The following is a 27091-nucleotide window of genomic DNA, read 5'->3' as shown; positions in this document are numbered from 1 at the left end:
CCCCCTTCCCCCAATGGAGAATAGCAACCAGATGGCGGGGGAGGAAGGGTTGGTTATATATATTTTTTAAAATTTAATTTGTTTTACTTTTTTATTTTATTATTTTTTTCACTTTTTAAATTTGTATTTTTTTATTATCTTTTACTTTTTTTATTTTATTATTTTTTTACTTTTTATCAATTACATGTTTTTCATTTTTATGTATTTATTTATTTTTCTCTTTATTGCCATCACACAGAAGCTAACAAGCAAGCATTTGGAGGTGACCGGTTCTCTTTATTGAACCTGTCACCTCCAATACTGGAGTTTGAGCACAGCACTGTGCTGGCTCTCCTGTGACAACTGAGAGGGGAAGGCTGCGAGTGCAGCCAGGGCCGGATTTACTCTCTCTGCTGCCCCAAGGCCAGGTTCCTCAATGCGCCCCCCTACCTGCCAAAAAGGACCCCCAATGGAGAATGTCAGACCTGCAGGTTGTATACAAAACAAGCGGCGGCTTTCCCGTTATACATTTAGCCCTGCTTGCCGAAAGCAGTGCTAAATATAGAAAACAACTACCCGCCCAGTACCCGGAACTAAATGCCCCAGGCATCGGGAGATAGGAATCCCACACCCCTGCTGCCCCTCTACTCCCTGCTGCCCCAAGACCGGGCCTCGGTTGGCCTTGTGGGAAATCCGGCCCTGAGTGCAGCTCTCCCGTCTCAGTGTTCACTTGGAGCAGAGCGGAGAACGGATGTTCCCCGCTCTGCTCACCACTCTCCATCCTGAACTATCTTGCCGTGGTCCCATAGAAGAGTGAGGGACCCCAAAAACCACAGCGGGGAGGGAGGCGGCCGGCGGAGAGAGGCAGCCGGAGGTGGGGACGGACCATGGAGGGGGGGGGCGATGGGGGAGGATGGGCGAGCAGGCTAATTACAAGAGATCACTTGTACAAAACGAGCTGCAGCTTCACCTCTCTAGATTTAGCTCGGCTTGTCCGAAGTAGGGCTAAATGTAGAAAAAAATTACCCGCCCGGCGCTCAGTCCTGCGTGTCCCGGGCGTCAGGCGATAGGAATTACACACCCCTGCTGCACCTCTACTCCCTGCTGCCCCTCGGTGGTAGGGTTGCCACCTTTTCTTCCAGTGAAACCCGAACACTCTAGCCACGCACGGAAATTTTGTGGGGAGAATGAGTCGCGGCGTATTCATATGTAAATAGCATCACCCATTCATATGTAAATATCACAGTCAAGCCTATTTTCTGGGGGGAGCAGTAGCCCCTATCTTAATTTTGGTTGACCCTGTCTGCATGACATCTTGTGTCCGGGTTTCAGCTGCCATTAAACCCGGACACAGCACTCAAAACCCGGATTGTCTGGATGAATCCTGGACAGGTGGCAACCCTACTCGGTGGCCATGTGGTAAATCCGGCCCTGGTCTCACCATAGCTGGAGGTTGCCTACCCCCGGTGGAAAGTCTTCCCTCTGCCGCCTGGACGTGTCGGCGTCAAGTATACCCGTTCTATATACCTTGAATCCAGCAATTGCCCCGCACTGCAGGTCGGACTCGATATTACCCGGGTCCAGGTAGGCGATACTCATCAGGAATCCAGGGCCGGTAAATGCCCAGAGCTTGCGGAAGCTGAAGCCGGGCTGTGCGGGAATAAAATAAGTGAAATCATAAAAAAAAAAGAATTACTGATCGCAGATATAAATAATAAGTCACCATCTCGTGGAGTCATCTCGAAGTACTGATGGGGTGGTCATAATAATCTGGCCACTCAGTGTAGAGGAAGCTTCTTCCAGTATCTGGAGTTCTAGGCAGTGATGAGACTGAAGAGTTACTTCTCCTTCCTTATCACATGCTGGGAACTAACTGATCATTTCCCAGCCGTTGGCATGAATTATAATCAGCAAATCATAAATCAACATTTCTCACTTTCTTATCTCTCCTTCCTTCTAATTTTCTGCTCTTGGGACTGTGATTGTAAAATGTCCAATGGAAAGTGAAGGCAGAACTGGGTCCTCAGTGAAGTTTGGGCCCCATTGCAGTTGCATACAGAGGAGGAGAAGAATACTAAGACAGGGGGCTGTGATGTTTTCAGGAAGCTTTGTGCTGGCTCCTCCCACCAAGTCAAATAGTGCCCACCTTATTTCCTGGTAGGAGGATGTCCAGCGTCATCTAGCCTATTTCTTCCCCAGCCTGGCTGTCCCTGGCCCGCCCCTTTCATTCATTGGCTTTCAATTATTTCCGTTATGGAGGCTCAGCATCACATGTGGGTATTTCCTAGGGCGGTCTGCATGCAAATATAGCCTGCCTAGGAATGCCAACTCCTCCAGACTGACACCCACTTAGTGGCGGAACTATCGCCATAGCGACCCAGATGGCTGCTATGGGGCGCAGTGGGGCCCGGCCAGGACGAGAAACCAAGGAGTCCCCCTGATGCCGTGCGGGCCGCCTGGTTTGCTATGGCATCGCAGGCTGCTGGCTGTCACTGGTGGATGTGATGAGGAAAGCGCCGCTGTCCAGATCACTGACAAGCTGTCAGTGATCTGTGCCGCGGCGCGTTTCTTCTCACAGCCGATACCGAGTCAGTGACAGCCAACAGTTGCGATGGAGGAGGCTGGGGCCCGGTGGCAGCAGCCGCGGAGGAGGAGGCAGGCCCGCCGGCGACTGAGGAGGAAGCGGGGCCCGGTGATGGAGGAGGCTGACAGCGGATCTGGATCGAGGCTGACAGGTAAGATGTGTGCAGGCGTGTGACCAGCCCACCTAAGACCCTGCAGAGCCCACCATAGAGAGTCTATCGTGGGTTCTGCAGGTTCACTCTCAGGTGGGCTCTGTAAGGGGCATAACTAGCAATCACGGGGGCCCCATACAACATTTTGCTATGAGGCCCTGTGATTTCTAGTTACGCCCCTGCTCTCACTCATCAAGGCATTTGATCATCTAGCTTCTAGCTTGCAAATGCACTGGACTGTACCTGAAAGCCCATTTTAAGCTAAAAAAAAAATGTGTCAAAAACGCACTGTACCGTGTTTGCAGATCTGATACATGGACATGGTCTGCACAATTGCTCTTGAGAGGAGTACTGAGGCACAGTGCTGTGATGTTCTCAGGAAGTTATGTACAGCTATTACTTCTGCTATAAAATATGTATTTCTATTACTTTGGTTGTTCTTTTATAACACATATATCTGGCATCAGCAGCCTGGAATACTTGGATTTTGTGACACAGAGGGGCCAGGATGTCTCCAATAATCACAAAGGACTCTGTTACAATGTTTCCCAAGGCAGTGCGGTCACATGGGGATAATGTAACCTCAGGAACATGGTGGGGGTAACATGCCGGGCCATCCAGAGATCACCATTCCGAGAGTTCAGATTCCTATGTATTAATGTCAGGCCTGTCTTTAATATTGATCGGACCCTGGGCAAACATTTTCTTGGGCCCGTAAATTACAAACAATCATGTCTCTGTTAAGTCTGATTATCTAATCATGTTAATTATGTCTAATCATGGCTTTCTACTATCATGCATTGTAATTCTATCAATCATGTTATTCACATATATATGAAGGACAGAACAGAAATGGAGTGAGCTTTTCAGGGAGATATACAAATTGTATATCTCCTTTATATTTCTCCTTTTTTATTTTCTCACCTACCTGGCTCAGTCAGTCCTCGCCTCGTGCCAGTCTGCCTCTTTCCGGATGTCCTGGACGTGAGTGAGGCCCCCGTCCGCACAGCCTCACGTCCTCCAGGGAAGCCCGTGACATGTCACGCTATGGGGGCGGGGGCGGGGGGAGGAGCTACCTTTAGGATGCGATCGTGCAGATCGCATAGGACAATACGTTATGGCATTGCCGTATGCGGCCGCTGCCATAACGTATTATACTATGCGATCCGATCGGCAATTTTCTGCCGGCAGCAGGCTCAAGGGGCAGATGCTTCGGGCCCCACAACCTTTATTGGGCCCGGGGCAAGTGCCCTCTTTGCCCTGCGTTAAAGATGGCCCTGATTAATGTACAGACGTGGAGTCAGCAATGTGTTATCACTAGAATTTCACCCAGATCTGCCTAAAGGGGGCGGTCCATCCAAAACTGATTCTTTTAGCGTCTGGTGGACGGGAGTTAAAACCCCTTGACAGTTTCTTCAGTCTCTGTGCTGAGTTCCCGGGTCTATACACCTGCTGTGCCCATTATGAGGGGTTCCCACCATCCCTGCGCTGAGTTACAGGGTCCCAACCTCTGAGGGGTTCCCTGTGCTGAGTTCCCGGGTCTGTATTGCTGTGTCTATCCTGGGAGCTATCTAGGGTTGCCACCTGTCCAGGATTCACCCGGACAGTCCAGGTTTTGAATGCTGTGTCCGGGTTTCATGGCAGCTGAAACCCGGAACACAAGATGTCAGGCAGACAGGGACAACCAAAATTAAGATAGAGGCTACTAACCCCCCCTGAAAATAATCTCACCTGTGATATTTACATATAATAATGGGTGGCGCTATTTACATATGAATACGCCACCACTCATTCTCCTAAAAAGATTTTCCGTCAGTCGCTACAGTGTTCGGGTTTCGCTGGAAGAAAAGGTGGCAACCCTAGAGCTATCACTATACCAGAGCTATGTTCTGGGGTTTGTAAACCTGCCGTGCCGATTATGAGGAGCTCCCACCATCCTTGTGCCTAGTTCCCGGGTCTGTACAACTGCTGTGTCTATCCTGAGAGCTCCTACTATCCCAGAGCTATGTTCTGGGGTTTGTACACCTGTTGTGCCCATTACGAGGACCTCCCACCATATCTGCTCTGAGTTCCTGGTTCTGTACACATCCTGTGGCCATTACAGGGTTCTCACCATCTCTGACCTGAGTTCCCTATGCTGTGCTTTGAGCCCCCATTCAGAATTAAATTCCATGCCTGTGTATAATACAGGTAATTCTGATGCTCCCCCACATGGGGTCCCCCCAGGCAAGCTCTCCAGCAATCTATTTGTCACTTTAACTTGACACAGCACTATGCCTCCGGCATGGCAGGGCACTTGGGTGTGCAGAGCCATTTGATAAAATGCACCAAGCACGGTGGAGCTTTCCCAATGACACAGACTGACAGCTCCGTTATAAGACATGTTAAACCATTGATAGCGTCTGTAATCTACTGTATATAAACAAGTACAGAACAATAAAAATAACAACAATAATAATAATATAATATAATAACAACAATAATAATATAATAATAATAATAATAATAATAATATCATTTTGCATTTTTTGTGTTTTGTAATCATTTGGGAATTAGCCGAATATCACATTTATTTGATGTCGGGGTGTTCGAGGGTTGCTCTGTATATATCAGATACGATGATTATGCTTACTCTGTCTGTGGTTGGAACAGGAATCTTCTCATCCAGGTAAGTTCTCTCTTTGTCATCCTTGTGATTTGTAATGGAGCCATATCCCCGATTCCGGGCTGGTTGGTAATCTATAACAAAACAACATTTTTCTTTTTACATCATAGAGAATAAAGGCGAGCCTTAAAACTAGACTCTAGCCAAAAATCATAAGTTAAAAACTAAAAATAACTAATTAACAGATAAAATAACAGAACCAACTTTGCTGCAATGTTCTGCTTCAATCCAGAGATTTCCCCTGCAGTAATTTTTCTCCGCCACTAGATGCCCCCAGTCTGATGGAAAGTGACATTCAACCCACTTCCACTGAGCCTAGGGATGCACCGATACCAGTATCGGTATTGGTGAGATGCCGAGTATTTGGTGAAGGACTCATACTCACCCAAATGCTCTGATGCCTAGCCCGATACCTGAGCTTCTGGTATCAGGAAGCCGGGCTGCCAGTCATTACACGCTGCCCGGCTTCCTGATTGGAAGGAAGCCGCCTCCATGCTCCCTCATCACTATGTAATGACTTGGAGATCTCCCTCTGACCGGCAGTGCTGAGGGAGCATGGAGCCGGCTTGCTTTCCAATTAGGAAGCCGGGCGGCGGGTTATGACCTGCCCCCCAGGCTTCCTGACTAGCTAGGAAGCTGGCTTCACTTGTTGCTAGGCAGCCTGGCTTCCTAACCAATCAGGAAGCCGGGCAGTGGGTCATGAGGTGCAACAAGTGAAGCAGTCTTCTTAGCTAATAAGGAAGCTGGGAGGCAGTTTATGACGTGCTACCTGGCTTCCTGATTGGCTAGGAAGCCGGCTTCACTTGGTGCTAGACAGCCTGGCTTCCTGACCAATCACCTCATGACCCACCTCATGACCCAGACAATCAGGAAACCGGTAGTGGGTCATGATCCACCGTTCTGACTTCCTGATAATCGGGACACACGGCACCGGTATTCGGTATTGGCGAGTACGGAAAAAAAATATCGCTACTCGTACTCGACACCGAACAAACTGTATCAGTGCATCCCTAAATACAGTATATACAGTATATATATATGGCTTCTCCTGTGTAGGTATAGAATTGCAATCGGATTGTTAATGTATATTGATAAGGTTTTGTACTTTGAGCAGATTACAATCCTGGAAGCATGCACACACAAAAGCTTTCCTCTATATGCTGTACGACCTATGACCTGCCTGGGAATTACACAAGGATGACACCAATGTGTATGTAATGTGACTAATAGACTCTGACCGATGAGAATTAGGCAAGCAAGGAAATACAAGTCACATTGTCATCTCTACAAGACTCTGTATCAGGTGACGCTTACAACATCAGCGGGTCAGAATAACAGCCAACTAATACAAATATGTGGCGTCATCATAACCACAGGCTCAGAGATTACAAGGTCTTCACAAGAGGCGCATAGAATCGCTGCAACTGCATCTGCGTTATCAGTTAATTTTTATTTTTGTTACTATTATTACAAAGGTGATGTACTGTATGGGCAAATGTTTGTGGATACCGACCTGATGGTTGCACTTGTTGGGCATTCTATTCCATAACCAGGGGCATTGATATGGAATTAGTTCTTCTCAAAGGCTATAACAACCTCCACCCTTTCAGGAAGGCTTTCCACATGATTTTGGAGTGTGTTTTCGGGAATTTGTGCCCATTCAACCAAAAGAGCATTTGTGAGGTTATTTACTGATGTTGGAAGAGAAGACATGGCTTGCAATTGGTTTTCCAATTAATCCCAAAGGTGTTCAGTAGGGTTGAGGTTAGGGTTCTGGCAGGTTCCTCCACACCCAGCAAACCATATCTTTATGGAGCTGGTGCTGATGTTGGGCAAGAAGACCTGGCTCACAATTGGTGTTCCAGTCCTTCATAAAGATGTCCAGTAGGGTTGAGGTCAGGGCTCTATGCAGGCCACTCAGGTTCCTCCACAACGAACTCATCAAACCATATCTTCATGGAGCTGAAGCTGATGTTGAGCAAGAAGACTTGGCTCACAATTGGTGTTCCAGTCCTTCATAAAGGTGTTCAGTAGGGTTGAGGTCAAGGCTCACTTGGAATCCTCCACACCAAACCCATCAAACCATGTCTTCATGGAGCTGGCTTTGTACACAGGGGCACAGTCATTATCCTATACCCCTGGGGAATAGGATAACTATGCGCATTTCTAGTTAAGACAATGATCTGTCGCAATTCCCGAAGCAATGTACTAATATCAACCTGTCAAGTAACTACAGGCCACGCAAACAGCCAAAAAATTTGAAACTATTTACAAAACTCTCCTAATATCCATGTTCTGCAGGCCTGTTTGGATAATGTCATGTAATTACAGACTGGGAACATGTAGCATGACTGTCCTGAATTGGACTAGAGCGGCTGAGTCATTGTGGCTGGATGACAACGTGACAATCCCTGTTGCCAAAATTTTTAAAAAGTAGATTTTTTTTTCTTACTGTCCCTATCCAGTGGCTTAGGAGCCACATGTGACCCTCGCGTACCAAACTCACTTTCCTATTTTGTGGCAACTAGGGATGCACCGATACTAGTATTGGTATCAGCACTGATACCGAGTATTTGAGCGAGTACTCGTACTCGCCCAAATGCTCCGATACATTCCCCTATGCCGGAACTTCCGGTCAGAGGAAGATTTCCTCTGACCAGCAGTGCCGTAGGGAAACGTTGAGCCGGCATCCCGGGCAATCAGGAAGCCGGGTGGCGAGTTATGGCCCGCCTCCCGACTTCCTGATTGGCTGGGAAGCCGGCTCCATGCTGATTGGCAGGGAAGCCAACTCCCCGGCCAATCAGCATCAGGCCAGCTGAACAGCCGGCTCCTTTCAGCATCGAGACGGCCAAACAGCTGTTGTCATTATCTGCTGCCTGGCTTCCTGATTGCCTGGGAAGCCGGCTCCATGCCAGCGGAAGCACCGGCATCGGTACGCGGTATCGGTGAGTACCGAAAGCAAAATATCGGTACTCGTACTCGATACCAAAAACCGGTATCAGTGCATCCCTAGTGGCAAACTTGTTAGGTGCTTGGTACTTGTCCAAATGAAACCTCTGCTATTGGAGATTAAGCAGGTGATGAACTTTTCTAGGGTTCTCTTTAAGGAGGTTAATGAGGGACAGCAAAGCAAAGCACGCTGCAGTCATTGTTCCAGTAATCTGACAGCCGCGGGTGCTACCTGTCAGAATACAATAACCCAACAGGGGAGATTCCTCAATCCATGCTGTTAAGGTGGATGTGGAAATTAAGTTGTATGGATAGCTTTACAGGGGGGAGCATTAGGAATCAAGGATTATGTAACAATGATAGAACTCAGCACTAGAATAGTCTGCAGTCTAGGAGCCCATTTTTTTTACACAGTGCATTTGGTCACTACATAGCCTCATAGGGTTGAGTCACCATGACCAACATATAAATAGTGCACATCTGGGAAAAACAGGAATTGTGCAACTCGTTTCTGAAAACTTCAACCAACGTGCTGCATGACTCATTGAGGCCAGGCTCACACTTGGGCGATCGTGCACGAAACTGCACGGATCAGCGCTGGTGGTGCCATTCTTTTCTAATAGCACCCCAGTCGTGGCAGGCGGATTGCGTGGTTTACCGCTGCGATTCCACACGTGCAACCTCACACGATCGCGGCAGAACAAAACGTGTGGTGCGTGTTGTGAAAAAGGGTACTTGTACCTTTTTTCAGCGATTGCCGCGGGTACAGTGGCGTAACAATCGCCATAGCGACCCAGGCGGCCGCTATGGGGTCCGGGGCACAGGGGGGCCCAGCCAGGACATCCCCCTGATGTCATGCGGGCCGCCTGGGTCACTATGGCATCTCAGGCTGCTGGCTGTCACTGGCGGGTGTGAGGAGGAACTGTCAGTGATCTGTGCAGCAGCGCGTTCCTCCTTACAGCCGTTGCTGCGTCAGTGACAGCCAGCAGCTGTTGAGGAGGAAGGTTGGGCCCGGCGTCAGAAGCGGAGGAGGAGGCGGGCCTGACGATGGAAGAGGAGGCGGGGCCTGGCGACAGAGGAGGTGGGGCCTGCCAGCGACCATGGAGGCAGACAGCGGATCGGGGCTGACAGGTAAGAGGTTCGCAGTCCACCTGAGACCCTGCAGAGCCCACCATAGAGAGTCTATGGCGGGCTCTGCAGGGTCACTCTCAGGTGGGCTGTTTGGGATCTCAGGTGGGCTGTGCAAGGGCATAACAGGGCCCCTTTGAAAATTTTGCTATGGGGCCCTGTGATTTCTAGTTACGCCCCTGCGCAGCAATATATAACTCCATTGAGACGCACGTCCAGGGATCGCCCAAGTGTGCACCTGGCCTCACACATTGGGCAATGGGCAATACAATGGGACGAGAGACGGGAGCTCTACTGGAATGAGTGACATGGAGAGGACAGCTGCATTGTCTGTGTCTATGAGACGATCGACGTATAAGACCCCGTTCACATTGAGCGATTTATCGCGCGGTAATTCCCGCGATATCGCGGCAAATTACCGCGTGATATCGCGCTCCAATGCAATCCAATGGGGCAAAGGGTCCTGCTGTCGCGGGTCGTGTGTCGCTACAGCAGGACCCTTTTTGGAGCGGATTTAGCCGCGATTCAAGCTTGCTCAATGCAAGCTTGAACGCGACATCGATTTGCATATCGCGCAGTGGGAACGGGGCCTTAGGATTATGTCATCTCAGTGATGCCTCACAATTATTTCATATATAAAATAGACAAGTAGGAGAGATGTCTGTGGCCCTTGGTCTTATCTATATATACTCTACCCACGTGGCCCCCTTGGTTTGGGGGAGGATCCCCTCACTGCTAGTTGTAGGTTAGCTGTCATAGATGCCATGAAAATACCTGCGATCCTGATGAAGCATTCTGCGAAACGCATTGTTACTATAAGGCCTCATTCACACGAGTAACAGCCGGCCCGTACAGATCCATGCTGCGTGCACGGCCGCATCGGGGCCGCTCCCGAGAAGGACAGGTACTGCTTGTGATTTGTACGCAGCAGCCTGTTCTTCTCTATGGGAGTATGCGGACGTACGCCCCCGTACGCTCACCCGACCTGCATGCCCGTGTGGGTGTCCCTGCTGGGGTTGCCACCTTCTCTTCAAGCGAAACCCGAACACTCTAGCGACGCGCGAACATTTTTTGGGCAGAATGAGTCGCGGCTTATTCATATGTAAATATCAGAGTTGAGACTATTTTCGGTGGGGGGGCCAGTAGTCCCTATCTTAATTTTGGTTGCCCCTGTCTGCCTGACATCTAGTGTTCGGTTTCTGCTGCCATGAAACCCGGACACAGCATTCAAAACCCGGATTGTCCGGGTGAATCCTGGACAGGTGGCAACCCTAGTCCCTGCTTGGACGCAGACAGGATCCATCCTGTCAGTGTACGAGTACAGACACCCACACCCGCACGGACGCGCAGTTGGGGTGAGCGTACGTCCGCGTACTCCCATAGAGAAGAACAGGCTGCTGCGTACAAATCACACGCAGCACCTGTACCTCCCGGGAGCGGCCCGATAAAGCCGTGCACGCAGCACGGAGCTGTATGGGCCGGCTGGTACTCGTGTGAATGAAGGCTTCATGATTCCAATGAACACTGAATATGGTTCTTTTTGCACCTGATATTTATAACGTTATTGTAACTGTGGCCATAGGAGGCATTGTACATCCGTAATGTGTTGTGTATGTTATTTTAATCATCTATGATTGATTTTATGTGACATTATGAAAAAAAATTGATGTTTTTATGCAATCTGAGGTGTCTAAGTGGATTGGTGCCTGAAAGCCCCGTTTGTCTGAGTACAAGATGTCCGTCAAAATAAATAAATCAATATACACCAGGAAGGGTCCCAAGAATAAGTGAACGTCTCACCATGGACAGCAGGAAGTGGCCGTCCCTCATCACCCCAGGACCGGGCGCACTGTATGTTACCAAATGGCTAATGTCGCCTATTGACTTTAATAATTCCATTATCCCAGTAAAAAGAATGAAGGATCGCCCCCACACACACACACAGACATTTTGCAGCAAGTTGGAAAGCGACGGCCCGACACACTCTTTATATCCTCCCTTAAGGTGGTTCTAAAGGTCTTAATCTTCTCCCAACTGCTGCACTTTTTATGAATTACAAATGGAAATAAATTCAAACAATGGAAAGAAACAAAAAAAAATGAAGTTCTGTTGCTAATCAAACAGGTAAAACTAAAAGTTCAGTCCACCCAGAACTGATATGTCAGTGTTGTTCCAATGCTAAAATCCCACCATTTCTGAGCTGAGTCTGTACACCTGCTGTGCCCAATATGAGGGGCTCCCACCATCCCTGAGCTGAGTTCCTGGGTCTGCACACCTGCTGTGACAATTATGAGGGGCTCCCACCATCCCTGAGCTCTCGGGTCTGTACACCTGCTGTGTTCATTATGAGGAGCTCCCACCTTCCCTGAGCTGAGCTACCGGGTCTGTACACCTGCTGTGGCAATTATGAGGGGCTCCCACCATCCCTGTGCTGAGTTCCCGGGTCTGTACACCTGCTGTGCCCATTATGAGGGGTTCCCACCATCCCTTGTGCTGAGTTCCCGGGTCTGTACCCCCGCTGTGCCCAATATGAGGGGATCCCACCATCCCTGAGCTGAGTTCCTGGGTCTGCACACCTGCTGTGCCAATTATGAGTGGCTCCCACCATCCCTGAGCTCACAGGTCTGTACACCTGCTGTGCCCATTATGAGGGGCTCCCACCATCCCTTGTGCTGAGTTCCCGGGTCTGTACCCCCGCTGTGCCCATTATGAGGGGCTCCCACCATCCCTTGTGCTGAGTTCCCGGGTCTGTACCCCCGCTGTGCCCATTATGAGGGGCTCCCACCATCCCTGTCCTGGATTCCCGGGTCTTTACACATTCAGGACCCATTATCAGAGGCTCCCTCCATCTCTGCTGGACTTTCTATCTATTTTATATGATCAGTTGGAACACCTGAATCCCCCAAGTGCACGGGAGCAAAGTGGAGAATGTTTGCAGGGAGATATTGAAACATAGAAGATATCTCACATACGTGGCAAACAAATAAAACTAAACTCCAGCTAACACTTCTAAGCAGTTACAGCAACATTTTGGGATAAACGTTTTACATTAATGAATAACAACCATTGCAAGCACCCCTGTCAGTGGTAAAGGGTTTTTCCCAACCCTCTATCTGTCACTTTTGTTGGCCAGCTTGGTCTGGTAAAGGAAGTTGAAAATAACAGACTTATTGGCAGGATCGACAGGTAATGAAGCTTTGTTAGAGAGAGGTTTAGAAAAAACAAAGCCCGCTGTGTTACTGCCGGTGACAGATTGCATCATATATGTCATTTTAGATTTTGCCTATAGATACACTTCAATGAACAAGCCTGTGTCTGAATTGATGGATGAGCCTATGCTTAGCATCCCAGTGAGAAGAGTGACATCTGTCCCCACCTGCATCATCCGGGTCCATCCTCAGTGTCAGCCTCGGCCGGGCAGGTCAGCGGGCAGGTCAGCGGGCAGGCGGTGGAATAATAATCTGCGCTGGTTTCTGCCAAGCCTTTCACCCGATCTCCTTCAGCGTTGAGGAATTTCCCTTAGTCTGACTGCTGCAGCAAACTCACTAACTCTAGAGACACTGTACTTCCTCTTTCAGATTACTACATAGCCTGACTCCGAGCCCCAATCACTGCCAGTGCACGTGAAACTGAAACTTATAACTCACTTCATTCTACATGCTATAGGAGGAATTTTGAAGACAATAAAATTCTCCCAGCAGTTTAGAAATTATTCATTAAAATAGCCCCCAACTGTCCTTGTTTTTGGGAACCAAATACCTCTTGCCCCTCTTTCCTTCATAGTTGTCCCTCTTTTAGGTCTGATTTATAGACCTCCATAAACACGTGTTACCTGACTACCAAACACTCATTTTTCATCCAGCCCCTAAATATTCACATTTGCAGGGATCCCAACCTGAAAAAAGCAATTTCAGGGAGGTGCCCTTCTCGTTTCAGGGAGGTGCCCTCTGCACCCCCCTGGAATGATGGCAGATAGCACAGAAAGCAATAGCTTCCTTGCTATCGGCTGGTGATTGTTTTTAGTATTCTGACAGCTGCTGCTATCAGAATAAAAAAAAAAAAAAAAACAGCATAAAAATGAATAGCTAGATTGCTATTGGCTATTTCAATTTGCAATATCCAATAGCAAGCTGGCTATTGTACCCTCCAACTGCTGCTGTCAATCACTAGAAGAAGATCTGATGGAGAACTTCAGGTCCCCCTCTGCTGATTGACAGCAGCAGTGGGCGGGTGCAATAGCTAGTTTGCTATTGGCTATTGCAAAGTGAAATAGCCAATAGGAATGTAGCTATGCATTCCTATGCTGTTTGTTTGTTTTCTGACTGACGGCGGCCGGCAGCTCCGATGTCAGAAAAGAGAAAAAAAAACAGAACAGTTTACTCTGATCGATCGAGCAGAATAAACCTTTCCCGGAGGAAGTGTTTGAGCTGCTATCTAATAGCGGGAGACTCCGGGAGTGTCAGGGAGAGTTGGGATGTCTGCATTTGTTCATCTGAAAAGAGGTGGAAAAGATATCAAAGAAAAGTTTTTTTGTGTCTTATTAGGGAGATTGCCCTTCATATTCAGTGCCGTTAACACAACGGAAAGTGAACAGGAACCTCTCATAATGACACAGCAAGTCTGCTGACCTGGAAACCCTTTATAATGGGCACAGGAGTTGTGCAGATCCTGGAACTCAGCTCGGGGATAGGGGGAACTTCTAATAATACACACAGCAGGTGTGCAGACTTGGGAACTCAGTGAAGGGATGGTGGGAACCCCTCAAAATGAGCACAGCAGGTGCATAGACCTGGGAACTTGGTGCAGGGATAGTGGGAGCCCATCATAATCACCACAGCAGATGTACAGACCCAGGGATGCAGCCCAGGGATGGTGGCAGCTCCTCTTAATTGGCACATTAGGTGTGCAGACCCGGGAACTCAGCCCATGGATAGTGAAAACCCTTCACAATGGGCACAGCAGGTGTGCAGACCCAGGAACTCTGTTCAGAGATTTTGGGAACTCCTCATATTGGGCACATCAGGTGTGCAGACCTAGGAATTTAGCTCAAGGGCGGTGAAAAAAGGGTGGTATAAAGGGCACAGCAGGTGTGAAGACCTAGAAACTTAGCTCAGGGATATTGGGAACCCCTCATAATAGGCACAGCAGGTGTACAGACCAGGGAACTCCGCTCAGGGATGGTGGGAACCCCTCATAATGGGCACAGCAGGTGTACAGACCCGGGAACTCAGCTCAGGGATAGTGGGAACCCCTCATAATGGGCACAGCAGGTGTACAGACCCGGGAACTCAGCTCAGGGATAGTGGGAACCCCTCATAATGTGGGAACTTCTAATAATACACACAGCAGGTGTGCAGACTTGGGAACTCAGTGAAGGGATGGTGGGAACCCCTCAAAATGAGCACAGCAGGTGCATAGACCTGGGAACTTGGTGCAGGGATAGTGGGAGCCCATCATAATCACCACAGCAGATGTACAGACCCAGGGATGCAGCCCAGGGATGGTGGCAGCTCCTCTTAATTGGCACATTAGGTGTGCAGACCCGGGAACTCAGCCCATGGATAGTGAAAACCCTTCACAATGGGCACAGCAGGTGTGCAGACCCAGGAACTCTGTTCAGAGATTTTGGGAACTCCTCATATTGGGCACATCAGGTGTGCAGACCTAGGAATTTAGCTCAAGGGCGGTGAAAAAAGGGTGGTATAAAGGGCACAGCAGGTGTGAAGACCTAGAAACTTAGCTCAGGGATATTGGGAACCCCTCATAATAGGCACAGCAGGTGTACAGACCAGGGAACTCCGCTCAGGGATGGTGGGAACCCCTCATAATGGGCACAGCAGGTGTACAGACCCGGGAACTCAGCTCAGGGATAGTGGGAACCCCTCATAATGGGCACAGCAGGTGTACAGACCCGGGAACTCAGCTCAGGGATAGTGGGAACCCCTCATAATGGGCACAGCAGGTGTACAGACCAGGGAACTCAGCTCAGGGATAGTGGAAACCCCTCATAATAGGCACAGCAGGTGAACAGACCAGGGAACGCAGCTCAGGGATAGTGGGAACCTTTCATAATGGGCACAGCAGGTGTACAGACCCAGAAACTCAGTGCAAATGTGTGCAGACCCAGAAACACAGTGAAGGGATGGTGGGAACCCATCATAATGGGCACAGCAAATGTGCAGACGCAGAAACTCAACATAAGGATGGTGGGAGCCACTTATAATACGCATAACAGGTGTACAGACCCAGGAACTCAGTGCAGTGATGGTGGGAACCCCTCATAACGGGCACTGCAGGTGTACAGCCCCGGAAATGCAGCCCAGAGATGGTGGGAACCCCTAATAATGGGCACAGCAGGTGTACAGACCTCACAACTCAGCCTAGAGATCTCAAAGAAACAGAACTCCTGAGAAATAGGTGATATTACTCTCCAGCATGCATGGATTAACCCTCTAACTTTGCCTATTTGACGATCAACATAATGCAATTTTCTTTTTTTCAATTTGTTTAAATTAATTTATTTCCATTTGGGAACCCCTCAAAATGTGAATTGTGAAGACCGAGGAGCATAGCTCAGGGTTATTTGGAACCTCTCTTAATGGGCACAGAAGGTATGAAAACCAAGAAACTCAGCTTATTGATGGTGGAAGGCCCTCATAATAGGCACAGCAAGTGGGAACTCAGCGCAAGATCTCAGCGTGCCCGTACAACATTGTAAGGTGGTTAAACGTTCCATTATCTGCAAAAAAACCCGAAGGCTGCTGCATTGGCAAGCATGTCAGATGTCTTGCATGGAAACAGGAAGGCACTAGGTACAGTTTCATTTTCTGATGAGGGGGAAACATTGCACCAGACTGCAACACACCATTGGTGCATCTAAAATAAGACCTACCCCGAAAATAAGACCTAGTGTGTTTTCTTGAGCCAAAAAAAATACCAGTACCTCCTCTCCAAGTCGTCCATGCCTCCGCTCCCCCTGTGTCAAGTCCCCGCCACACTCATAGCACGCAATCCACACTGACAGCGTGCAACATATGCAGCCGGGGCGGGACAATAAGTAGAGTCTTATTATGTAAACTGGGGTGTACTTGGATAGAATATAAATGCAAGCTTAAAAGGTCCTGCTGCCATACATATGACTGTATTTGCCCCTGGCTGCCATCTGTTGGAATGCAATGACGCTCTAGCAAATTTGGCAGATGACATTTTGAATGGCCATTGCTGTGACATGAGATACAATCAACACAACGTTTCTCTAATTGTATAACAACATCCAATAAAGGTGTAAAATGTGTGACTGTGGGAAAAAGTTATCTACTAATAGATAAGAAAACCCACCAGGAAGCCATGGTGGTCACAGCGACAGCTGTGTTGTGTATGCGTTGGAGAGAACCTGCGACCCAACACCTTCTACTGAATTGCATTTTCACTGTAACAAAATAAACAAGTGCTTGGAATGAAGGTGCATAAGGCTCCATTCACATAGAGCGTTTGCGTTTCCCGTGCGGATTTCAGGGACACAAACGCTATATGTGAAACAACTGCACCGATTCCACTAGTTTGCAGCTATTATATAGTCACGAACGTGCGGAATCCGCCGTATTATCGCGCTTGCACTATTTTGTACCGAGCGGTCCAACACAAAAGTGTGAACAATGCACAATAAAGTGCATTGGTTTTTCTGTTCAGAGCGGCTGTACGTATACGCGCGGACAGCCGCCCCAGTGTGAATGGAGCTTTAAAGGAGAACTATGAGGCGAGTACTTTTCACTCACCTCATAGTTCTAGCTATGAAGCTGTCACAGGTCGGCTCAGTAGATCGGAAAGTGAGCGAACACATAGCGTCGCTCGCTCACTTCTCGATCCTGTCACAGCAGAGAGAGCCGTGACAGGGGAGGGACTGGATTCCCCCCTCCCCGCTCCGATCCTCCAGCGCTGACTGGCGGAACGGACGGGGGAGGGCACAGCTGGCTCTTCCTCTAGATAGGCAGAGCCAGCTGTCACTCACGCAGCTGGGCAGATCCAGACATAATTGTCGGGATCCGTTTCAGCTGCGGCGTCTCAGTATACCGCGAGCTGTAGCTACAGCTCACGGTATACTGAGCTTAGGGTGACGGGAGGACGCTAGTTTGTGTCCTCCCGTTACCCTAAGGAGAACTATGGGGAAAAGCCCTAACCCCATAGTTCTCCTTTAAGCTTCTCTATTTAGGTAATCACTCAGATTGCTGCATTTCCTGGCTCATTTTGCAGTGCTGGAAGACATCCTATGCGGAGCATGTAGAAGTGGACACTTTTAGCTGATATAATGGCTGTTTATTGTCAGAAGGAAATGGCAGAGGAATCTAGAGGTAGGTAAGGTGGTCGCATAAGAGCTCTTGAAACTAAAGACAAATCCTATGAGAGGAACAAAGGTCTTTTTGGAAGCAAGAAGGTAAACGCTGTCTTTACAAAATGTTTCATTTGGCTCTTCTGCTCGCTTCAGGCGAGACACAACAAGGCTGAAATCTGGACTCAGCAAATTGTAAGTTGAACCTATATCAAATGTAAATTGAAGGAAGCAGTGAGGGAGATAATGGTGGAAATACTTCTCTCTTGCCAAAACAGGAATCTGTCCAAATCGTAAAGTATGTCGCATTAATGGAAGACATCCAGACTTGCATCATAGTGACTATAACACTTGATGAGACACCAAGGCCATTCAGTCTCTTCTCTTCAAGAGCTATTCTGCCAAGTAGTAGTAGTTTCAAAGGATTGAATCTCCCTATTGGGGACCCAGGCAGCAATAAAAACTTGGCAGGTGATATAACACCGCTCCATTTTCCTATATGCAAAACATGAAGAAAGAAAAAAAAGCTTTAGCTTCAGTTGCGCTTAAAGGATCATTAAACCCTCTGTGTTTTTTGCTAGCAAGCAGTAGATATATGCAAAAACATTTTTTTTAAAAGAACCAAATAGGTTTAAACTTACCTGTGTCTCCGCCGCGCTCTCCCGTCTGAAGATTCTTGGGCAGCTGCAAAGAATCATGGGGCGGGCGCCTGCGCAGTAGAGTTCTTCGGCCGGTAGAAGAGGAGATACACAGGGTAAGTCAATGCAACAGCATGCTCCCGCACAGACTCCCTGGGACAGGAAGACGCAGCAGCCAGCGCTGGATCAGAGACCGGCACCAGCGCTGGAGGGATTCCTGAAAACTACTGGAAAGAAGAAGATGATTGGATGAAGAGGCATCATTTAAAGAAAGTCCTAAAGCAGCATTGGGAGGGGGATTTTTTTAACTTTAATGTCACTTTAAGGCCCCACTCACACTGAGCGACATGTACCTGGAGCAGATTTACACGCAATCGATATAGTGCGACTTTTCGGGCGACGATCGCACGACCTTCACTATTGGGCTGCATGCAAATGGAGCAAAATCGCGCGACATCCGCGGCAAACAGGGTCCTGCACAAGCGACGACCGACAGCGACGAGCGGAAATCCGCGCGGCAATCCGCTCAGTGTGAATGGGGCCTAAAGGCCTGTTCACACTAGCCCATCCTCTGCGTTTTTATAACGCTAACCTAACACCATGCGGCAACCTGCGGTGGCATCCAGTATGCTGTGAAGTAATGCAGCATGTTTGCATTTTTCCTCAGCACACCGCCCACCACACCTGCGTTGTGGTCTGAACAGGACACATAGGGAACAATTGTTTTTTTAGTGTCCTTGTGGTGACCTGCGTTGATTCGGTGTGGTAAAACGCAGATCACCATACTGTTTGAGGCTAGGTTCACACCTGCACTACACAGCACAACACCCAGGATGCGCGTCCTGCACAATGCAGGCAGCAATTGCCGCGCAGCCCCATTGATTTCAATGGCGTGACATCCGTGAGGGAATCGCAGAAAAAAAGGTACAAGTACATTTTTTTTTCTATACACGACAGCTGCACGTGTTCGGAAGCACGGCGGAATCGCGGCAGGAAACCGCACAATCCGCCCGGTGCGACTGGGTTGCTATTAGAAAATAATGGCACCCACAGTGAGATCGGTTCACACCTTGGCGACTCCTGACCGTGCGTCAATTCCCCACGGAATCGTACACGAGGTGTCGCCAAGGTGAGGTGTCGCCTAGGTGTGAACCTAGCCCAGGCGTAGGCAACCTTGGCTCTCCAGCTGTGCTGAAACTACAAATACCATCATGCTTCTGCCTCTGTGAGTCATGCCTGTGGCCTACAATGCCTTACGGGATTTGTAGTTTCAGCACAGCTGGAGAGCCAAGGTTGCCTACCCCTGACCTAGCCTAATCCAACGTTCTACTATAAGATTATTCTTAGCAAGTTGTTACATTTCTCTGTAGCAAAGTAAAGTTACACATGAGATGTGTAGTAGCTCAGTAGTCCTGCTTGTGTAGCTCACTCCATTGGGTGCTATTTATTCCGTTTGACGATCAATTGCTACTCCTCATGATAAGTCAGAAGATATTTTAGTAGGCAGGTTCAGCTACCAAAGATCTCCAGTGTAGCTCTAGGGAAATCGTCTATGAGAAATGTATAATTAGGAAAGCAGAATCAGGTGTAAGCTATAACGTGACTACTGAGTATATATATCACCTGAGCAACTTCCCATATTCTGAGGGATCTCTGGTGTCTTAGTATTTGAGGAACTGGTTTCTGTGGTATGGCATGTTATTAGTTTCTTATTGTAGGTGACTTTTTTTTTTTTTAGCTGTAGTTGCAGAAATACTTCTCTAACTAATAGAAAGTTGCATGTTCATACTGATGGCTTGTGACTAGTTGCCTGTTATGCTGAATGTTAGACAGCACCATGCGACACAGATCTCAATGCAAATGCTGGCTATCACTCTAAAGAGGATCTTCATCCCCCTTCCTATTAACATATATAATTATGAAATCTATATGTTTAAACGTGTATCTTTTTTTTATTCCCTTTCCACCTGTAGAGTGACGGTTTGCTTTTGTTAGCAGGCTTTCAACTACTGCTGAAGCCTTCAAGCAACTTGTTAAATGATGGCCAGAACTCATAAGATCTGTGTTTTTTAAGATTGGAGCTGATGACATTAAAAGGCAAAAGCTGATTGAAAGCTTTGCAAATGCTCTGTATGCATATCTTCTATGAACTGAAGCCTGTGTACAAGCTATGGGATGTTCAACTAAAAGTATTGCAAGCATGTAAGGTTTGCATTATAGTGCAGTTTGGCAATGGTTGGTGCTCAAACAGTGCCAAGTATAGTGCTATTTGGTGTAATGGTAGTACCTGTGGGGGGTTAATTTTATATGATGGTGCTGTTTTGGCTTCCATTAGTGCGATTTGGCTTTTCATAAGTGTAGCAGCTGCTGACTCTTGAGGTTGATGTATTTTATCATGCTGTGGGAAACTTTTATTCTGGTTAACTGTTTTTTCACCTAGCTAGTTATAGGTTCCTATCCTGACTGGTCATATCGTTAATTGTTCCTAGAACTTGTATTTGTTATAGAAGGCATCACTAAATATTGTTACAAACTGAAATAGTCCCAGTGGCTAACACATGTTTGGTTCTTCAGGCTCTATTCACATGTGTGAATCTGCCCATCTTGGACAGGCAGATCGTACTTGCGATCATCGCAAGCCCTCCCCACTGAGGGGCGGGCATCCGATGACTGCAATGCTGAGCTGCCCGCTCACACCGCTTGCGCACACCGAACCATTCGGCATTTGTCTTACGAGAATGCCACAAACCTTCTGACCAATCATACGATTCTCGGCGGGTTTTTGAGCCTGCCCGTAAGACGAGACGTGAGACCGTACAGTAGAAAGGGCCGCACGCCTTCCATACACCTGCCGATTATCGTACCATTGTGGGATTTCCCCCGGTTATCGTATGATCGGGGGAAATCCCATGATGGTAATGTTAATGGATCCTGTACTGTCCCTTGGCATCATTTATGGAGCAGTTCCTATGGCAACCAATCATCTTCTCTCCAGTTTGTTCAGTTAAGGTTTGAAAATGAAAGGTAGAAGCTGATTGGTTGCCATGCACAGCTGCTCCAGTTTTGATAAATCCCCCCTCAATGTATCTTATTTGTGTATCACTTGACTGTGGATCCTCAAATTATCTCTGAATTGGTGCTGACATTGTCCCTTTTTTTTTTTTTTTTTTTTTTTTTTTTTTTTTTGGAGGGGTGTTACTTTTGTTCCCTATGATTCCTGTGTGTTGTATTGTAAAGTAGTCATCGCTCCAAGCTCACTCCTGTAATGGACTTTATCCTACATAGAATATAGTAAACTAAATGTGAGATTGTAGTCCTATCACAGGAAGGAACTCCTTAGCTTAGTGTCACTTTAATGTCTGTACATAGCTGTGAAAGGAATTTCAAAGTTCACTTGTGACTATGGACATTTAATCACGTATTCTTGTCCTCGTGACTATTGTTGTTGGGACAAAGTGCTAAGAAATCCAGTTTTCCCTGAACAAGAAATGAGAATCTTCCAATGGGGACACCTGTTCTAGTGACACCTAAGAGGGAAATTCTTCTTCTTTGCAGTGATTTATTCACTTTTTATTCACTTTTTTTTTATTGAATTTAAAGGAGAACTATGAGATGAGTGATTTCCACTCACCTCATAGTTCTAAGCCGACCTGTGACAATGAGACTGTCACAGGTCGGCTCAGTAGATCGGGAGGTGAGGGAACACATACCGGGTTCCCTCACCTCTCGATCCTGTCACGGCTCTCTGCCGTGACAGGGGGAGGGGCTGGATTCCCCTCTCCCCGCTCCGATCTGCCAGCGCTGACTGGCGGAACGGACGGGGGAGGGGGCGGGCACAGCTGGCTCTGCCTCTAGATAGGCAGAGCCAGCTGTCACTCACGCAGCTGGGCGGATCCCGTCATCTAAGTCGGGATCCGCTCCAGGTGCGGCGTCTCAGTATACCGCGAGCTGTAGCTCGCGGTATACTGAGCTTAGGGTGACTGGAGGACGCTAGTTTGTGTCCTCCCTTTACCCCAAGGAGAACTATGGGGAAAAACACTGACCCCATAGTTCTCCTTTTAAAGGATTTGTCTTTAGTTTCAAGAGCTCTTATGCAACCACCTTGCCTACCTCTAGATTCCTCTGCCATTTCCTTCTGACAATAAACAGCCATTATATCAGCTAAAAGTGTCCACTTCTACATGCTCCGCATAGGATGTCTTCCAGCACTGCAAAATGAGCCAGGAAATGCAGCAATCTGAGTGATTACCTAAATAGAGAAGCTTAAAGAAGAACTATGGGGTCAGGGCTTTTCCCCATAGTTCTCCTTAGGGTAACGGGAGGACACAAACTAGCGGCCTCGCGTCACCCTAGGCTCAGCATACCGCGAGCTGCTGCCCCTTTCCTACTTTATCCAAAAATATCATTACTCCCAAACACTAACTGTAACAATAAAATATATATTTAGAAAAGTGATCTATGGCCAAATATCTTGGGGAGGGTGGTTGGAGACTGCAAGAATTCAAGTGGGTCAGTGTTCGTTACAATAATTTAGAAAGCAGCCGGAGTAGAAGGCACTGTCCCTTGCCAGCATATTTCAGAGAATGACCCTCTGCAGAGGCCCACATCCATCCCCCCTCCCCCCTTGCTGAGGCAAGAACAGAACACCCCAATTAGCAGGGAGAATGAGCTTTTTCAAATCCTAATCTATAGGTCTGACTCTGCAGAGAGACTATTACTTTGCACTGAGCATAAGGTCCTTTAAAGCATGATGGCAGAGGACAGGCTTTTCTACTGTCTGTGGCTACTTTCTGAAGGAACATTGAGACTTTGCACAACGTTTTTGTTTTATTGTACCTTCAATGAGCTAATAAATGCTTTTTACCCGATGCACTGAGTTTGAGGTCTGTTAGGAAATGCAATCTAAAGTTGTTTCCCCCTTTTGCAGCCAAATTTGAGAAATCCACACTATGGGGTCAATTTATAAACCATGTAAATATCGCTGTTTGGAGTGAACAATGCCAAAATTGAGCATTGGTGGGCCCCCCCCCCAGTTTGCATGAACTGTGATGTATTACTACCTTTTCTTCACTAGATGGGAGTTTAAAAGCATTTGAAATCTATTTTTCCAATGCTCTTCAACTCCATCTAGTGGCCATAATGAACTATTAAATCACAATACATTTGAACTGGGAAAATCTCTTAAAGTGACATTAAACCCTCAGATTTTTTAACATAAACCAATACTGTAATGTGCGCCTTACTGCAATCCATGGTTGTTTCCCTTCTCTTTGCTGCTCTTCCTTTTTAAATATGTCTTCTCATTCTGGGGGAGAACTTCCCTTTGCAGCTGAGTGCCTCTTCCTGTAGTGCTGGCTCAGGTTGTGAACCTTCACACAGACACCATGTATCCATTCCAGAGACAAGGCAGTTTGCTGCAAAACAGAAGTTCTGCCCAGCATGAGAAGAGATACAGATTTAAAAGGAAGAGCAGCAAAGAGAAGGGCAACTACCATGGATTACAGTAAGGCGCACATTGCAGTATTGGTTTATGTTAAAAAAATCTGAGGGTTTAATGTTCATTTTGGCATTATTCCCCCAAAAGTAAAATTCAGATATTTACAGGGTGATGGGATGGTGACTATTTTATTTTCCTGTTTCTTACAGGATTATACATGGGACTCAATAGGCAGCTTCTAGTGGTTAGAATATATGCCAGTGCACAGATTGAGGAGTTTTTAATAAAGTGCATTAACATACATTGCCTTGAGATCCTTTTGTTAGGGCAGACTTTCCTGTTTATCTAGTTTACAGGTGATAATTAAATTTGCCAGCACAATGTATACAGGGTTAGTTATTTGCAACCCCCTTTCCCCAGCCCTCAGTGAGAACCAAGCAGGAATTTTCAGTTCTAGAGTTTCCAGAATGGAAAGTCTGAAAAGGAAGGAATTTTTTTTTTTACTATAAAATGGTGTTTTCCCAATTTGGTTGCACAAGTTCAAATATACTTTAAGCATTGTGACTAGCCAGCTCTTTGCTCTAAGAGGCAAGTTCAAGTGTTTACTTTTGTAACTGTTGCCAATGTCTGATCACGTTAACTCTGGCTTAACAGTCTCTTCACTAGATTCATTGGAAATTCCAGAAATGAAGTCTTCTCCTGCAACTGTAAAGAGAATGGAGGCCATGAGCAAGAACATTCCTCAAAGGACTGTGGGACGAATGATGAGGGCAAAATACTCTAATTATATCTACAGGGTAATAAAACAGGTAGGAGCTGCAGTGTTACATTGAACACACAAATTGCAGATTCACGTCATTTAGTGTTTCTACCGGTGTGGGGGGGGGGGGGGACAAGCTTGAATCTCTAAAATGTTTGTAAGTTAAAAATAAAATAATTGAACATATTTTTAAATATCATTTTATATATCCATGGGGACAGCCATATTTGCTTATTGCATGGATACGCTGCTGATGCCTTGCTGATCTTTCCAAGACTACAAAACAGGGTCTGTCTGGTTGAAAATGGAACTCTGCAGTGTTGTGCACAATGCTCCTGGAAGAGGAAAACCATGTGATCATTGCCTAGGCTTTGTCACATGAGGGGGTTGGAACAATCAAGGTTTTTTCAGTACTTGGCATGTGCTCTATAGACTGACTTTATTGATCAGACAATTTTAAGTGTTTAGTGACCTCGCTAGCTCCTAACTAAAACAATATATTTCGATTACACGGCGTGCTTGATGTCCCCAACTGTATATTTCAATTACACGGCGTGCTTGATGTCCCCAACTGTAGTCTCCTAGATTTCTGTGAACTTCTCATGCAGAAGGAATAAACGACTTGTATGATGTATTTGCCTTGATCTGCTGTGACTAGTTCACAGTATTAATGGCTGTAATCCCCAGATCTCATTCTTGGGAGTCATTTCTCACGGTTCGCAAATATGTTGACTCTTATGAAAGTTCCTGGCAGGCAGTGGCAGCTTGGCTTGGATCAGAGCAAGGTGACAGACTTGGTGACCTGAAGTTCCTTCTACCCAAAGTAGGATAGCTGGCATAGTTGAGATTGTATCTGTACGCTTTGTCAGAATAGTCTTCAATAGGGACCATTTTTCTCTAATGGCTCCCACACTTAAATATTCTCCCAATAATGTTCACAGAAAATGCAAGATCTGGGCTTTGCTTTGGATTGCACCGCTGGAGGTTGGATGTAGACTATGTAAATTATTTATACAGTGCTGACAATTTACGCAGCGCTTTACATAGTTCCACATTACTCCCTGCCCTCAAGGAGCTTACAATCTAAGGTCCCTATCTTGCATACAGGGCCAATTAACCTACCAACATTGTCCTTGGGGGTGTGGGAGGGAACCAGAGTACCCGGAGGAAATGCAAGCATAAGGAGAGCATGTCAACTCCTTCCAGATGGTGACTTGCCAAGTATTCCAACCAGGGACTCCCAGTGCTGCAAGGCAGGAGTGCTAACCACTGTGCTGATGTGCATGCTTCATGTAGCTTGTCATAAGCCTCTGTTGGTTTGAGTTTTCTTGGCAAGAAGCATTTCTCGTTGGTCAGTTGACTGTGCCATTTGTGAGCAATATTCAAAATGCAGAGTGCAGGGCTGCGCTGCCATGTACGGAGTATGGATAACACACTGGCACCAGAGGGAAAGGAGAGTTTGACCTAAGGTAAGTATAGCAAGGGGGGGGGGGGAGGGGGTAGGAGAGGGGGCCAGATTGGAGGGGATAATTCTATTTTCCCTAATTCACCTGACAAAGTAAAATTACCCTTTAAGGAGAAATTGACAGTTGTGTCAAGTGTTTCTTAAAACTATACACGGAGAACCTGTCTGGTCAAGTGCATGCATTTCACCATCACGATTGCTTATCCCTTACAAAAACACTGCAGCAAGTACAGGAAGATACCTGTTGATCTGCCATAAATCTAGCAAACCATAACTAGTGAGCTGCCTCTGCTGCAGTAAAATCCCAAGCAGTGTTGTTCTCCTTGCCCAGTTCTCCATCTGAACTACAACACCTCCACTTTCCCTACCTTCATACCATAAGGAGGAGGTGTTCTGCAGTTTAGAAGCATATCATGCGGGCCAGGGCTGACACTGCTTGGGATTTCTGTGCAGCAAAGGAGTCTCTAGCAGGGAGTTCTCCCAGATTAAGACCTCTACCCCAAAGTAGGGTCTTTGTAATGCTCGATAAAGAGAACCTGTAGTAAGGAGTTAAAAAAATCTTGCATTGTCTACAAGTGGGACAGGGTTTTTTATTTTAGGGAGGAAGGCAGGTAGTGCCAATGACTAGTGCAGAGATCTTGCCACCAGCATCTGGAGACCCATCTAGTGGAACTTTTCTTCAATTTTGTAGTACATCTAGTGTACTTAAAGAAAACGACCCATCTTGATGGTAAATATAGAACCTTGTATCCAATTTTGATGACCGTAAATGTCCAAGTTCCTGTGCAAATGCAAGCTTGTTGGAACTGTATTGCAGAGGGCACTTGGCACCCCATGTAGCAATTTTCAGACCTGGTGATGGGGGTCCTCCCATAGTCTGGAGTTTTTAGGAGCCCTGGTAGGAATTGCTAACTTTCTTGTAAAATGCATTATGCAGAGCCTTGAGGGTATTTGTAAATGCGTTTTTGCTCTTGATTAGGTCAACAGTTGACTCTGTACCCCCCCCTCC

At 47.1% G+C, this 27091-nt stretch overlaps 2 protein-coding genes across 2 annotated transcripts in view; one reads left to right on the top strand and one right to left on the bottom strand.

The window, feature by feature from the left end:
• The window catches only part of SLC11A1 (solute carrier family 11 member 1), a 47811-nt gene extending 37547 nt beyond the window's left edge, over nt 1–10264 (bottom strand). The window contains exons 1-3 of the mRNA XM_018552557.1: nt 10231–10264; nt 5347–5453; nt 1507–1629 (exon numbers count right to left, since the gene is read on the bottom strand). Coding sequence (XP_018408059.1) covers nt 1507–1629; nt 5347–5453; nt 10231–10264 — 264 coding nt within the window. The remainder of the gene's footprint in view (nt 1–1506; nt 1630–5346; nt 5454–10230) is intronic.
• A 14263-nt stretch (nt 10265–24527) lies between these two features.
• The window catches only part of LOC108783865 (histone H2B type 3-B-like), a 3083-nt gene continuing 519 nt past the window's right edge, over nt 24528–27091 (top strand). The window contains exon 1 of the mRNA XM_018552556.1: nt 24528–24666. Within this exon, the coding sequence (XP_018408058.1) occupies nt 24544–24666 (123 nt within the window). The 5' untranslated portion in view covers nt 24528–24543. The remainder of the gene's footprint in view (nt 24667–27091) is intronic.

Source organism: Nanorana parkeri, unplaced genomic scaffold (assembly GCF_000935625.1).
Source record: "Nanorana parkeri isolate BGI_ZX_2015 unplaced genomic scaffold, ASM93562v1 scaffold92, whole genome shotgun sequence".
Taxonomy (NCBI): domain Eukaryota; kingdom Metazoa; phylum Chordata; class Amphibia; order Anura; family Dicroglossidae; genus Nanorana; species Nanorana parkeri.
This window is presented reverse-complemented; position numbering and strand designations above follow the sequence as displayed.